Source organism: Ambystoma mexicanum, chromosome 1q (assembly GCF_040938575.1).
Source record: "Ambystoma mexicanum isolate Mex_15411 chromosome 1q, UKY_AmexF1_1, whole genome shotgun sequence".
NCBI classification, from domain to species: domain Eukaryota; kingdom Metazoa; phylum Chordata; class Amphibia; order Caudata; family Ambystomatidae; genus Ambystoma; species Ambystoma mexicanum.
The window spans coordinates 1,435,150,428-1,435,165,666 of record NC_090922.1 but is presented as its reverse complement, the minus strand read 5'-3'; the positions used below and the strand labels follow the sequence as shown (position 1 = coordinate 1,435,165,666).

At 46.0% G+C, this 15,239-nt stretch overlaps 1 protein-coding gene across 5 annotated transcripts in view; it reads left to right on the top strand.

Annotated features, from left to right (window-relative positions):
* Nucleotides 1–15,239, top strand: part of SLC6A9 (solute carrier family 6 member 9) — a 732,913-nt gene that overhangs the window by 547,174 nt on the left and 170,500 nt on the right. For all 5 annotated transcript variants that reach the window (XM_069642312.1, XM_069642313.1, XM_069642311.1 and 2 more), the window contains one exon: nt 1,551–1,682. In XM_069642312.1, coding sequence (XP_069498413.1) covers nt 1,551–1,682 — 132 coding nt within the window. The remainder of the gene's footprint in view (nt 1–1,550; nt 1,683–15,239) is intronic.

Below are 15,239 nucleotides of genomic sequence, written 5' to 3'. Positions count from 1 at the left end.
TGAGTTAATGAACTGTGAGAGAGCTATGGTTGAGCACGGAGCAGGGGTAAAGGCGGCTTGCCGGGGAGCAAAGGCTGTAAGCAGTGGGCAATGAATACTGCTAGTGGTGGCGTATCATGGTTGTAGGTCACAGGGGGTTGGCGGCTGTGATTGGTTGGGCAGTGTGAGAGTGATGATTGTTGAGAGTAAAGACTGTTATTAGCAAAGGAGTGAAGAGTAAGAGTGGGTGGGTTGCGAAAGGCGGGAGAGTTATGGATGAGAGTGCAGTAGGAGTTATGGCTTTGAATGGCAGGAAAGTGAATGCAGTGTGTGGCGGGCAATGAATGTCGCTATTGATTGGGTAACAATGGTTGTGACTAGCGCAGGGATTGATGTCTGCGATTGGTCTGCCCCTAGTCTTGCCACCGGTCAAGCACAATTCTTCCTGCTAAGCCAAAGAGCATGAGTAGCCAATTCCTCACTACAAGCCTTCTGTTTAGAAGCAGATACTGTGGCAATATTACCAGAGGTAACGGGCCACCACCCAAGTTAACAGCCCGGTCGAAGTATGGTCTCTTACCACGGGGGGCGTTGCTGTAAACTGATCAGCCCACCGCCTTTGGTAATATCGCCATTAGCACCCGTGGATAAACACACACGGATGCATGAGGCTAGATAAGATATTTTAAACAAAAAGGAAAAACTAATTTGCATCGTTTCTGCGACGTTGCTTCTGTGGGATTTAGTGTTGACTAAGATGACCTAATCAACATTGAAATCTGACTCCAACATTGAAGCGGTGTACACAGGAACAAAGGTACGTGAGGTTTTCCTTTCTCTTTGATATTCGATCCAGCCTTTATGTATTATTAAACGGGTGCTAAAGTCAGACGAGGAAGCGAGCCGGGCACAGGACCAGGGGCACGCAGCACTTGAGGTGCTCAGAGGCAGGCCACGTGATTGACTAGCGCCCCTGCCTAGGGTGCTAATGTTAATTCTCACTTGGCAATGTCATGGTGAAAAAACATTGGTATTGCAAAGCCCTGCATGTCAGGGTGGCCCACCTGCAGGCTTCAGAGGAGAGGCTGAAGGAGATGTGAACACTTTGGGCCCCTTTAGAATCTAGGTACCGGTCTTCGGGCACCGCTGGAGAGGTTTAGGGAGAAGGTGCATCATTCTCTGTGGTCTTCTGATTGTCGTGGAGGGAAAGTATGGTCTATGGGCCCCTTGTAAGCCTTTGCTTCTCTTTGTAAGTACTAAATCTATAGGTTCAGAGGCAACCAATTTCCTTGTGTTTGTGTCTAACCTCTACAAGGAAATGTCCCCTCAAGCGGACAAGAGAATCAAATCCACACCATTAACCTTGGGACTCATCATTGACGCTGTGATGGTTTTCATGGCACTGAGGCCACCAAATCCAATCAGAGAGTTCTAACCCATGGCCACTAATGTAGATATTGTATTAGCGTGTTGTCTGTATGCTCCCGCGTTGACCCATCACCCCACTGCGTAACACAGTATGACCTTTGACTATCATGTGACCTTTCCCTCTTGTGTTCCTTCTTCCCCAGGTGCCTTTCTCTTCCCATACTTCATCATGCTTGTGTTCTGTGGCATCCCCCTCTTCTTCATGGAACTCTCCTTCGGGCAGTTCGCCAGCCAGGGATGCCTGGGAGTGTGGCGGATCAGCCCCATGTTCAAAGGTAAGATGGAGCGTAGTGAGCCTGATACTGCCTGATGGTCATGTTAAGTGTACAATACAAGACTAAAAGCGGGTAGTATTTGGGTGAATTTCTCTGTGGGTAGCAGTAATGGAAAACATTTCTCCCATAAGTCCACTCTATGGAGGGACTGATCTCTCATCACTAACCACTGGTACATGTACGCACACTGCGTCTCTTGTGGATGGTCGGCAGGTTACCAATAAACATTTAAGAAGGCCTAGACTACATTCTTTCATTCGAAATTAGAATGAGGGAGCCTAGATGCCTGAGGGCTTTGTGCGCTGCTATGAATGTAAAAAATAAATAAATCAATTGGGATACTCAAGCTCAGGAAAGGAGAGCATTGGATGTCCAAGGGAATGTACTCTTGGAATTGGCTTGCCTGAAAGGGCTCTGCTTTAAGTTGGAATGAATAGCGGGATAGGAAAGTACTTCTGAAACAGAAGTTTCAAAGAATGTGGAGTTGTAGATTCAGGACTAATGGTCCCCTGCGCACCATGTGTTTGTGGTCGGGCCTTTTGATGGTTTGTCCGGGAACCAACTCCAAGGTTGCTGAGTAATTGATGCTAGGTGGGGTGACAAACCTTAGTTAGTTGTGGGCGCTGGCTGGATCCGTGTGTCCGAAAATGGCAGTAAAGCTATCTTTTCACTGAGTAAGTCTGATAAGTTCAGAAAAAGAAGAAAATGGGTGGGGGGTCTATATGGGTACAGATACAGTGGCCAGGAGCCATTGCAGGAGGGTGGCAGGGTGAGCAGGTACCTGGGCCCAGGTGACGTAGGGTAGCCAGGTGCACAGTGCTCCATTCCCTTTCAGACCGCTCTAACCACACTTTGTGACATGTGTAATAAGATGATGGGGCAACAAATAACGATACTTACCCCACATAGACTGTTGGTCCAGCCAAATGCTGAGACAAGTAGAAGTATACAGAGCATCCAGTAGCAAGCAGACCAACTGACACCACCTAATCCATACTTTATTACACATCTAAAACATGCAAGGGCATCCAATGGCTATAAAGGCACTAGGAGAATGGTCTTCCCAAATGCTGTGCTATGTAGATTGGGCATCTAATAATACCTGTACTAAATCAGCTCTAAGAGTGGCCTGCAGAAATGCTGGGACTTGCCCTGAGGATGCAGAGCCTCCAGTGTCCATAGAAAGCAATTCAGACTGCTCCAATCAAACTCGGTAACGTGTTAATAAGTATCCCTTGAATACGTTGGGCATGCAAGGTGTTCTGCGCCATCAGGCCCCTCCGTTGGCAAGAAGGTTGCGTATTATAAATTCATTTCCATCTACAGAGGGCATCGAATAACCATAGAAGCCCGCTCAGACTGGCCTATCCAAACGCTGTGACAAATATCATAAGTATACGAACAATACAGGGATATTCTTGTTGCTTGCAATATCGCCTCAAATGGTTTTTTTTCCCTCCATTGTTATCTTTACAATGTTATAACACACTAAACAAGGACAGGTAAAGTTTTTTCATGCTAGTGATTCTGTATCCAACTACTGCTGTGTTAGCCAACACTCACCCTAACCCGAAGAACAGCCTTTCCCTTTGTGATGTTACTTGCCCTAGAAAGGGCTGATGCAACGCCTGTCTAATAGGGATAGGAAGAGGGGACCTCACCCTAATACTACAATGTGACTCTAAAAACCTATAGGAATTGGCTATACAGCAATTTCTGAAAAGACCATTGTTGTAAAAATGACAGTTTGGAATCCTGTGTCCATCAGATGGACAGGCAGTTCGCGTGGGACTAGGTTCCTCAAAAAGTAATTTATTCACCCTCCGCAAAGTGTACGTGATCCATTCGTGGATATCTTGATATACGACCAAACTAGAGAGCAGATGGAGGATCCGTCATAGCCCTCTTGTTTTAAAAAAAAAATGTGTGTCTATGTTCTAGCTGGTGTTCGTTATAATAGACCGCGATTATTACACTTCTATGTGCTCTAAATCTAAAATATTTCGAAAATTACAGTAAATGCTATTAAGGCTTAGTCTCCTGATTATTGGGAGATTAGTCTATTTCCTTGATGGGTTTTCTCTGTCGCTCTCTTGGTTCAGAGACATCTTAAAACAGTCTGGTCAACCAGTTTCAATGGCATCTTTTTCATGCGTCATCTTCATCAGGACCCATTTCTTAAAGTTGCACGAGTCAGACAGATCGCCCCTTCAATTCGGCATGTGATCCAGCGTACTCTGCAGAACAAAAAGTCAAAGGTGACTTCTTATGGGCTTGAGTGGTGATAGGTCATCTATAACTTTTCCAGTCGTATTTGCAACCAATTATTATCAAAGTCATATCACAACATTTTGTAGGGTACCTGTGGAATCAGAAAAATACAATATTAAGGCTTTTACACCAAGCAAAGGAAAATACACCGACACGGGCTTGTAAAGATTCCCAGAATCTTTATTACAAAACTGAACAGTATCGAACAAAGTACACAAATAGCTATTTGGCCGTCAATACATCAGAGACCACCAGCAGGGTTCAATGTGAGCAGTGAGCAGGATTTACTAGCTGGACATCAGCGTATTTATACAGGTTGTTATAATGATGTCCAGCCTCTTACAAGTTAATTATATACTGGGCTAGGGTCGCGCCAGGTTAGTTTCCTAATTTACATATCTCGTGCATGCGGTTTACTTTTCAACATATTCACTAAACACACTATTATTATTTAGTTTTAACGCTACACTCTTTACACATTGCTTTAATACAGATCAAGCAAATGTTTTGCATGTCGTATTTGGATAGCGTTATTGTTCTTGTATACTTGTAGGTTAACATCGCCAATTTAAGTAATTCCCTGATCCCGAGGTCAACGAAGGACAAGGTGTACATGACCCTAACATGTCCAACCTGCCTTCAGGCTACATTAACTCCCCTACAAAGGTTGGAGAGGTTAAAGCGAGAACAAGAGCACACGAGATGGCCATTTTAGACTACAGGGTGACTTTGTACGATAAACTAAAATGGCGGCTCTAACCTAAAATGGAGGCTTGATTCACTTGAGGTCACAACCTTGTAATACGGATTTCCTCGCAAAGCAACTGGGCATAGGCCAACATATAAAATGAGGACGAAACAATATTATATCAGTTCTAACATACCCACCACCCCCCAATTCTGGGCGTACACCACTTCCTATTGACATTAGCTCTGGCATTTATATTCCAGTTATTTTTGGTGAAGTGAGGCTTAGATAATGTTGCCTTCATTTTTACCTGCTGTATATTCTGTTACAACGATAGGAATGTTTCTGTTGAGCAGAGTATTTCCTTTCAAGGATGCTGGTTGTGACTTGTGTTGTAAGCCATGTCTTATCTTCTTCATATACGAGGTGATGCTGTGAAGAGATAGAGCAGAGGGTAATCGCCGCCTCCTCACAGCTACCTGTAAACTGGGGTTACTCTATCATTACCACTCGTTTATCAATTATTATAGATCAGTGCATGTGTTCAATCTTAATAATTCAGGTCGTATGCTAAATGCCCTGCCACAAGCAGAGGGCAGTTCGATTGTGGTCCAATTCGAGATGGACACTCATGGGCCAATTGCCGCTTAAGGTAGGGCTGTTACTATGGCTGTTTTTGAAACTCCATTGTCAGCGCCACTGCAGGACTATGGTCCACTCGCAATGCCGCTTACCTGGGGGTACGGCCGTCAGTTCGTGTGATTTCCAAATTATTATGCAGTAATCATTTCATTCTGTATCTGTTAGACAGCTCTTATCGCTAGTCTTCTGCGTTGAGATAACGGCTTACCTGTTTCTCCGCCGTATGAAGACAAGCCTGCAGAGAGGTTCCGTACGAAATCTCGCGCAGCTAGTTTTTTTAAAAGGGCTTGTCATGGCAACCAAGGTTGCTTTTATTCCATATCGAGGCAAAGCCATGATGGAAAGGGCCGCACTGCCAAACATGAGCAGCCATCTTTCGAGGGTTTGGAAATAAGATCTTTCCAGTGTCAAATGCGAAAGATGTTCACATTTTCGGCCAAATCACCTTTATGTTTAATTACATTTCCATTTTTATTTTTGTTTGTATGGAAAAAGAGTCTGTGCCACCAATGTAGAATGTGCACTAAGTGTGTCAAAAGCCTGACCGACCCCCAACTCCTTCTATGCCACTCAATGATTTGGCCGTTCGTCTTGACGGAAGCCCAGCAACTCTGCAGTCATGGTTCTTTGAGAATTCAACAGCTTGATAGATCTAGTAGGCCAGAGGGTCTGTTTTCCAGGTAATCCCTGGCCATTCTTAACAATCCCAGTGTTAAATTCCCACCTAGGTGGTCCATCACTCTCGAAATGTCACTTTCATGCTCAGCATTGAGCTTCATCATGGACTCCAGTCTCCTGGTCCAAACGCCCATTAATATTTCTTCTCCTCCCCTCTCATCATCCGCCCAGGAAGCTGAAACCCATCATGCCACTCCTAATATTCGCAATACTCCTTGTCAGTATTCAGTCAATATATCTAAAACATTAGAGAGTGGTACATTTCAGAGTGGACAAAAATACCGAAAAACATAGCAAAAATTTAACAAATAAAGGGTAGTGGAGTAAAGAGGTTAATATGGGTCCGGATGGTTTTGCGTTGGCGTTATAAGGGGAAAATAATGGTGGGCTTGAGGGGAGCCCCCCTAAATTAAAAATAAAATCAATGTTGTTCTGTATTTTGTCCGTAAATTTACCACTCTAATTGTGTTCGGTAAAATCGCATATAATCCTCCATTCTAATGTGCACAGCAATCCCAACAACTTCATGCTGATCACTGGCCGGAACCCGCTCCAGAATCTTTTAAAAACTGCATCAAGCTTTCTAAACCTCAATTTAAACATCCCACCACTGCTCCCGCATTGAGTGCCACCTGTAGCCAGGCTACTACCTGCCACCAATTCTAAGACCGCAATAACTTCCTCCACCTTCAAAATGCCCACTTCAGGCCACTAGTACTTCAAATGTAGATGGGAAAACCTCCATCTGCCGCGCTCAACAGAGGACTCAAATGTGCCATGGTCAACTAGTGTTAATGCACTCGCGATATATCAAACACAGCTAGGATGTACAGCTCTTTAATGAGCCAAAATGCACCACTCATTTAATTGTTAACTTACAAGACCACTGCAACCACATCGTCATGAATACATCCAAAACTGAAGTCCTCTTGTTGGGCACTGAAGTTGCCATTCTTCTCCCCTTTGATTGGCACAACACAGTGGGCGCACTGCCATTCCCATCACAGGAGGAAAGAACTTGTTTTTTACTTTGACAATGAAATTGCCTTTTAACAGATTAGGGAGGAGTCAAAAGGCTGCCACTTTCATCAATGCCTTCTCAAGCAGATCCCACCTTCATTTAACATGCAGCATAAAGTGAAGGCGGTGCGACCCACGGTTTTGGCTTTGCCGTACTATTGCAGTAGCATCTACTTCTCAAGAGGCTTATCCAGAATAAAGCACCACACCTTAGCCTGAGAGTACCACCTCCTGAACACATCACACCAGGACTGAGGACCTCACTACCCTTGAAGGAAGGGATAGATTGCTGGAGTTTTATCATTGTATTATAGACCAGGCTTTCTTGGGGGCTGGTTCCTTCGCCCTGAAGCCTTACATTGAGAGGTCATTTCCACAGAGGGAGTTCATATGGACAGTTGCAAGAAGTCTGTGCTTTCCAACCTTCACGAAAGACAGGTTGGGCCATCAGTCAGTTGGTCGGGCGATGGTGACCTCTGTAACAATCTCTCTGACCCTTAGGATGGAGGATGGTCACCGTCTTCTCTTTAATCCTTATAGACTTGGGATAGATGAAGGTCACCAGAAATTCTCTACAATGTTGAAAACGTATCCCTTTAGACTTGCCGGCCTGCTGGAATGTCCAGCTCTTTAGAGCAGTGTGTCTGGCTACTAGCAGCAGAATGAACATGGACCCTAGTACTGGCTCTGAATTATCAGGCTCTTTCTGTTTTGCACTTCTCCCAAACACCTTTCTTCTTCTCCGTGCTCCATATCCCCTTGCACTTATTCTGGTCTGTATACCCATTATTTTTATTATTTCTTTATTTATTGAGCCTTGGACCTAGCTTTGAGAAGCAACAGGGCCTTATTCAGAGGTAACAGAACAGATATACAGCATGGGGGTGTGGGAGGTAGGATACAGAGGGGCACAGAGGAGGGGCACAGCTGTACTGAGTGGTGGGGATGGAAGGGGCGGGCCACGTCTAGTGAGTCAGGTGGTGCGAGGGGCGACGTGATGGCCAAGGTGTTGAGGAGGAGAGACTCCTTAGGTGGGTCTTGAGTTCTTTTCTGACTTGTAGGAGTGTGGGTGCGAGTCTGATGCTGACAGGGAGGAGGTTCCATAGTTTTGGGGTGTAGGCAGAGAAGACTTGTTTTCTGGTCAGTTCCTTTTTGCAGTGGCTGATTTGAAGTCTGCACGTGTCCTGTCTGCTAATGGTGCACTGTCCACCAGGGATGCTGTGTTTTTCAGCAAGGTAGCTTTATAGATGATGCAGCAAAACTTGAAGGTGTTTTGTGCATGCAGTGGGAGTCAGTCTCTCTATTTATTTGTTAAGCGCCAGCAGCCCGTAGGCATCAGTGCTTGAACAGTGGATCTAAAGGTGTCCAGAGGGAGAGCTGATACCAAGATGACAGACACACACACCTCTCCTCAAGACACACAAAGCTAAGCAAACTCTATGTGGGACCCGGGTGACTTGGCGCAGGAGGTGGGCTCAGATGTTAAGCCCTCAGGGTTCATGGTTGATAGCTGGTTCTCTATGTCTGGGTGTTCGTTGTAGTTGGTGAGGAGTAGGAATTCGGTCTTGAAGGGGTTGAACTTAAAGTGTGCACTGTACATCCAAGATTGTATCAGTGAGAGGCAGGGTTTGAATCTATGGATGTCCTTGATGGAGTTGATGTTGGTATAGTGGATGTTGTGTGTGGCTAGGAGGGCTCAGAGCAGCTCCATGTATAGATTGAATATCACTGGGGAGAGGATGAAACCCTTTAGACTCCACAGGTGACTGGTAGCATTGGCGATCTAGAGGAGTCCATCTGAACAAACTACTGGCAGTCGTGAACCAGCATGGGGCAAGGTTGCTTATCCCCATGCGCCGATGTAAGACGTCTAAGTGCTTGGTGGTCTACTGTGTCGAAAGTGGCCGAGAGGTTGAGTAGAACCAGGAGGCAGGGGTGGCCATCATCAAGGATGTTGAGGGTGTCATCAACCACCTGTTTAGTTGCTGTATCTGTGCTGCATCTGGGTATGAATTTGGATTGGTAGGTTTGGTGGAGATTGTTGTTGTAGATGTTACCTAGGTAGTCTGGATCCAGAGTTGGTTTCTTTAGTAGAGTGAGGATTTGTCCTGTTTTCAGGGTCGATGGGAAAGTGCCTTCAGTTAGGGAGCTGTGGATGATCTACAGGCAGGGAAGGAGAGCTTCTGCGGGGAGGGTCTTCAGGATGGATGCTGGAAGGAAGTAGCTTGGCTTTGAGGGCAGCCAATGTATCAACATGGTCCTCTGCAGAGTGTGTCTTGAATGTTGTCCAGAGTGTGGAGAATTCATGAGGGATGTGAGGTGGGTCTGTGGATGCAGAGATGGTGTTCTTGGGGAGAGGAAATTACTGACTGGCCCATTGGTCAGTACTCAACCCCCAAAAACTTGTAATAGAAGATAGCTACACCGTGTGAGGACAGGGTGCAGGACTTACATACTCCAGCACAAATCAATACTAGGGACTCAGTAAGTTGGCAAAGGGAAGTCTGTTTAATAATACATACATCAGCTTATGGATATCAGCAGCATCGCGAACACCTGTCTCGCGCCGACTTCTTCGAACTTCAGTCAAACAGCCTCTTTTATTGGCAAATTCCGTCATCAGTGACGTACACTTCTATAAAAAACCATCATGCAATATAATTTTTTGGGAAAGGTAACTTAAGTATAGGTGTTATATCTGTATATGAAAATAAAGCATACGGATTGGATAACTCTTATCGGGTGGGCGTCCACACCCATCCCTCTACAACACACGTGACTGACGTCACTAAAAGTACGCCGTCCTATTGGTTACAGTCTCTATAGGACCCTAGATTACATGGTCCCTTCTGATTGGGCGAGTTACACCCCTAAACATAAATCTCCACTTTTAATTAGCAGCATGCAGAATAGACACCCAGGTGCCTGGTGTCCCAGGATTCACCCTGCCTCCCTTCCATCAATCAGTGATTTAGGGCTATGTGTCAATTAGTTGGCTGGGTATGACCTCGGATCTGTAGTCTCTTATCAGGAAAAGTTATGGCACCCTCTGGTTCTGGATGACATCAGGCGGTGGTACATCTTCGCGCCTGTCTGGTCACCTGGTGGTCCACCGTGAATCTGCTTCAGTTTCCAACCTTTTGTGCAGTTAATTCTGTATGCGCTTGGCCACCTGCATGGGCCTCTCTTATCTTGACCTTCACAGGCGGGCTGGCATGCTCTGAAGTTGGAGCCTCGTGAGCTCATGCTCACCTCCCCTTCTCTGGTTGACCTCGATTTCCCCGGCATGAGCCATCCTTTGTTAAGTTTCGATCCAGCTCTTTTCCTCAGCTTCGGCCTGGATATGAAACTTGGCCAGTCAGGCCTTGGCCGCCTGGGAGTACTTCTGTTTATACAAAATGGAGTCGCACGTGTACATTGTGCTGTATTGAGGTAGATGTATACAGCCGGCGCTTGCCGCTCTAACTTCTACTAAGCATTGCAAGCAGACCCGATTACTTAGCATCTTGTGTTTCAAGTTTATTTACACACGTTCAATAAGGCGGTTGCTTCCATCTTGTCTCATGGCACCATTCTCATATGTTTTTCACAGTGTCTTTCCCCTTCGTCCATTACAATTATCCTCACAGTTGTCGGTACTGGCATGCATAGCTTTCAGTAGCCACTTCTGGTTGTTCTCAGGACTGCCCAGGCCCTTAGTCTAGTTCCATTGGCCTTCCATTAAGGCCTTCGGGGTTTCCTCATGGACAGTCTGTAAATACTCGTCGTTTCGTACCAATGGCAGGTACGGTTGTCTGATTGGGTACCGTACTGGCCAGGGTTGCCTGGTTATGGGCATTTGAATAGGTATTGATCTTCTAATGTACACAGGGTAGAGGCCCATTGCAGCCCTTTGTTGGTTCAGCTGCTCCTCGTATGTCACCTTACTGGCAACTCGCAATGGGAGGCAGGGGTGCAGGTTGTATCTGGGACCTCCTCTACAATGGTGTCCATGTGCTGGTGAATCTTGCTGATTTCGTCGATGGAGTTGATGGCGATGGATTTTTCAATGGAGTGTGGTATGGCAGGGTCAGGTAGTGGGTTGACGCAGTGCTTGACTGCATTGAAGAGGGTTCTGCTTTTGTTGTCGGCTTCTGCTATGCTATTCTGGTAGTAGGAGGCCTTGGCTGTGTTGATTAGTTGTCAGCGGTTTGCTCGGAGTTCCTTGAGGAGCGCCAGGTCAGATGCAGTCCTAGAGCGGTTCCAGGTTTTCTCTTGTTTCCTGATGACTGTTTTGCTGAGGTTGAGTTCTTGCTGTACCAGGGTGCTGAAAGTGTCAGTTTGTAGGCGTGTTGTTTTAGAGGCACATGCCAGTTGCTGGAGGCTGTGAGGGTGATGTTGAGTGCTTCCAGTAGAGAGTCACAGTTTGGTTGGGGGTGTACAATATATGTAAGGTGGATGTTGGCGAGGTCTTCGGTGAGGGCTTCCACAGGGAGTTCTTGAAGGACCTGTAGGTTTGTCTGATGGCTTTCTGCTGGGAGTGCTTGACTGGGGTGGTGTGCATGATGTTGAAAGGCACAGGTAGGAGGTCAGACCAGTCAAGCTGGCGAGGAGAGCTGTAGTGGGGGGAAGACAGTGCAGTGATGATTAGGTTGAGGATGTTACCTTTCTCATGTGTGGGTCTTTTGTGTGTTGTGCGAGGCTGAGTATGTGGAAGGCTGAGGAGAGCTTCCTTCATTGCTTTGGTAACCTTCTCGCCTGGGAGGTTGAAGCTGCCTAGGAAGATATTGTTGGCATGTTTGAGGGACATGGTGGTGACTAGGTCAGTGAAGTCTCTGATGAAGGCATTGTTGGGTTTGTGTGGTCTGTATCTGAGATGGAATGTGACTGTATCCGTCAGGGAGAGCAGGAAGTGGCAGGAGAGGACTTTGAAGGAGCCAATGTCATCGACGTCAAGTCTGGTGCAGAGCCATGAGGTCTTGTGGATGACTGCGAGGCCTCTGCCTGTCTTGTTCAGGAGGTCTCTGTGTTGGATGCTGTAGCCTTCGGGGACAAGGACATCCAGGATGACCGTGGCGATGGATGTCAACCAGGACTCTGCGATGAAGATGGCATCAAGGTCATGTGTAGTGATGAGGTTGGCAATGTCTGCTGCATGGGTGATAGCTGAGCGGACGTTGGTGAGCATCAACTTCCATTTTGTGGTCAGTGAGGGGGTGCTGATGGGCTTGGGGTTGATGTAGGTGAGGTTGCTGCATTTCAGACCCCATGCCTTACAGGATAGACAATGCTGTTGGTATTGCCTGGTGGTGGTGGAGATGGCCTGTGGGGACGGTGGGAAATACACATGCCGGGGCGTGCCTACCTGTTGTCTGAGCAGTGGTTTGGACTCTAGGTCCTGCCGGTGCAAACATGAATTGCCCTTTTTTTCATCTGTCCTTCACTTCAGACACCTGTGTACCATGGTGGAGCCAGAGAATAAATGCAACGAGCACCACAAATTCTGCATCCAAGATTGAAAAGGCTCCTACTAACGTCTACTGTAGCTGCCTTTTGCCAATGTAACTCCTTTTCTATCCTGCACATGTCAGTACGTTTAGCTGAATCTTATGCACCAGAACTCACCTTCATGGTTACCAAATCCTCCCAAAGCAGTTCCCTTGAAGAATCATAAAGCATTTCAATATCTGGACTCAGCAGCTAGTTTGCATCCACTACATAACGTCTCCTAGCTGGAGCACTCTCTGCAGCAGCTGGAAAAAGGATGAACAATTGCTTGCTGGGCACCAGTCTAGTGCAGACACTTGCACTGTCCTGAAAAGACTCACCTAGATATGACTTGGTTGCATACTACTTGAATACTCCATTCTGGTCAACCCACTGTACTTAATCTTTCTGGATCTATCTGTTGCATGCATTTAACACTTTTTATTACTGCAATGTCTGGTCACCTGTTGCTGGAATTACTAGTTATTTCTAAGTCACTTGATATTGTAGTAATAATTGTTCATCTCTTGTTATTGTTAGTCTCTTTAACAATGCAGTCTTTTGTCATTGCTGGAATCTCCTCTAGTCGCCATTGGAATCGCTGGTTATGGCTACGCCATGAGTTCCTGCTGCTGCCGCCTCTTGTTATCAATGGTTGTTGCTGGAGTCACTTATCATCCATTAGGGTCACAAGAGCGTCTGGTTAGTGCTAAACACCCCACACTTGGATTTGCTGCAATCACTGACTGTGGTGAGAGTCACTTGGAATTGCTAGAGTTGCTTGTTTTGGCTTGAACCATTTTTAATTACTACAGTCCTGTTTTCTCTGCAGCCTCATGTAATCACTAGAGCTACCTGGAATTTGTTGGACTAGCTTATTTGGTCTGACCACTTGCTTTTTCAGGTGTCCCTTGTAATTGCTGGAGTCTTTTATCGTAAGACATATTGTTTGCCTATAGAGTCCTCTTTCTTGATAGACCAACTAGCTAGATCGTCCCGGGCGTCACTTGTATTTGATGGATTCGATAGTTCTGATTGGAGTCACTATTATTTGCCGCTGTCGCTTGTTATTGCTAGAATCTACCCTTATCGCTGAACTCTTGTAATCATTGAAGTCTTTTTTTTGTATTCATCATCTCTCATGTTGGTGCAGTCACTTGTTCTCATTGCAGTTTCTTGCAATAGCTGAATTTGTCGTATTAGCTTGTTATGTCTATAAGCTAGAACCATGCTGCGCCTTAAGATCACTGTCAAACATTCAATAGTGTGTTGTACCTTAAAATCGCTTTCAGACCATTTTAAAACCGTGTTGTGCTTTTAAGGTCGCTTTCAGACCATTTGAATCACGTTGTGCATTAAGGTCACTTTCTGACCATTTAAATTGTGTTGTGCCTTAAGGTCCCCCTCAGACCATTTGAATCATGTTGAGCATTTAAGGTCGCTTTCAGACCATTTGAATCACGTTGTGCATTAAGGTCGCTTTCTGACCATTTAAATTGTGTTGTGCCTTAAGGTCCCCCTCAGACCATTTGAATCATGTTGTGCATTTAAGGTCGCTTTCAGACCATTTAATTTGTGTTGTGCCTTAAGGTCGTATTCAGACCATTTACATCGTGTTGTGCATTTAAGGTCGCTTTCAGACCATTTAAACTGTATTGTGCCTAAGGTCGCTCTCAGACATTCAATACTGTGTTGTGCCTAAGGTCCCCCTCACGCACTCCTGCCACTAACCAGTATGCCTCCCCTGCCTAGCAACTACCTTGCCAGCCCCATATTCCTCTTAATTACCTTTACTCTATCCAACATGCCACCCCAACCCCCCACCACCATGTACACGACTTCAAGCAAGTTAATGCCCACAACAACTGAGGCTCCTCCAGTATCTATGTTCAGTCTCCCGTGCCCCACTGTAGTCAGGAACATAAAACTCAGAGCTAGACTCGCCAAAATTCACGAGCCTCTTGCCCGCTCCATGCCTACTAATAAAAGATCTAAATCCACCCTCACTAGCCTTGACAACTACAGACCCAAAAGATCTCTGAGCCATCCCACTAAAGACCTTAACTCGCCCATCATCCAGAAAAACACTAAACCCCCTCAGAAACTGTCGGCCCCTACTGCACCTATAGTAAGCCCCCAAATTAAGGGAGCTCTAATTAACGCCAGATCACTAGTAGCCCACGCAACTGAAATCGCAGACCTACTGATCAATGAAGATCTGGATCTCCTCGCCATCACAGAGACCTGGCTCCACCCGGCAGCAGGACCTATGTTGATGCTAGCTATCCCAGAAAATTACACCATCTTGAGACAAGACCGACCCAATTCCAGAGGAGGCGGTGTCGCCATCATTCACAAATGTAGCCTTCCAATAAGATTAGCTACCCCCACTAATGCCCCATCTTGCGAACTACTCTCAGCTAAAATCCCCATCACAAATACTCAAACCCTCAATGTCCATTTGATCTATCGCCCCCCAGGTCCTCTAGGCACCTTCGATGAGGATCTTAACACCATCCTATCCACCAACTTAAAAAACGCCACTCAAATGCTCACCCTCGGTGACTTCAATATGGGCTTTAATGACCCTGAAGACCAAGCCGCCATCACCACATTGAACACCCTCACCGAACTATGATTTACTCAAAGAAGCCTAAAACCAACCCATGACAAAGGCAGAATACTAGACTGGATAGCTGACTATAATTGCCTAGCCAGCGTTACTGACATCTCACCCTTAGCCTGGACTGACCACCACCTGGTATCATTTGTATTGTCCACTACTAGACCTC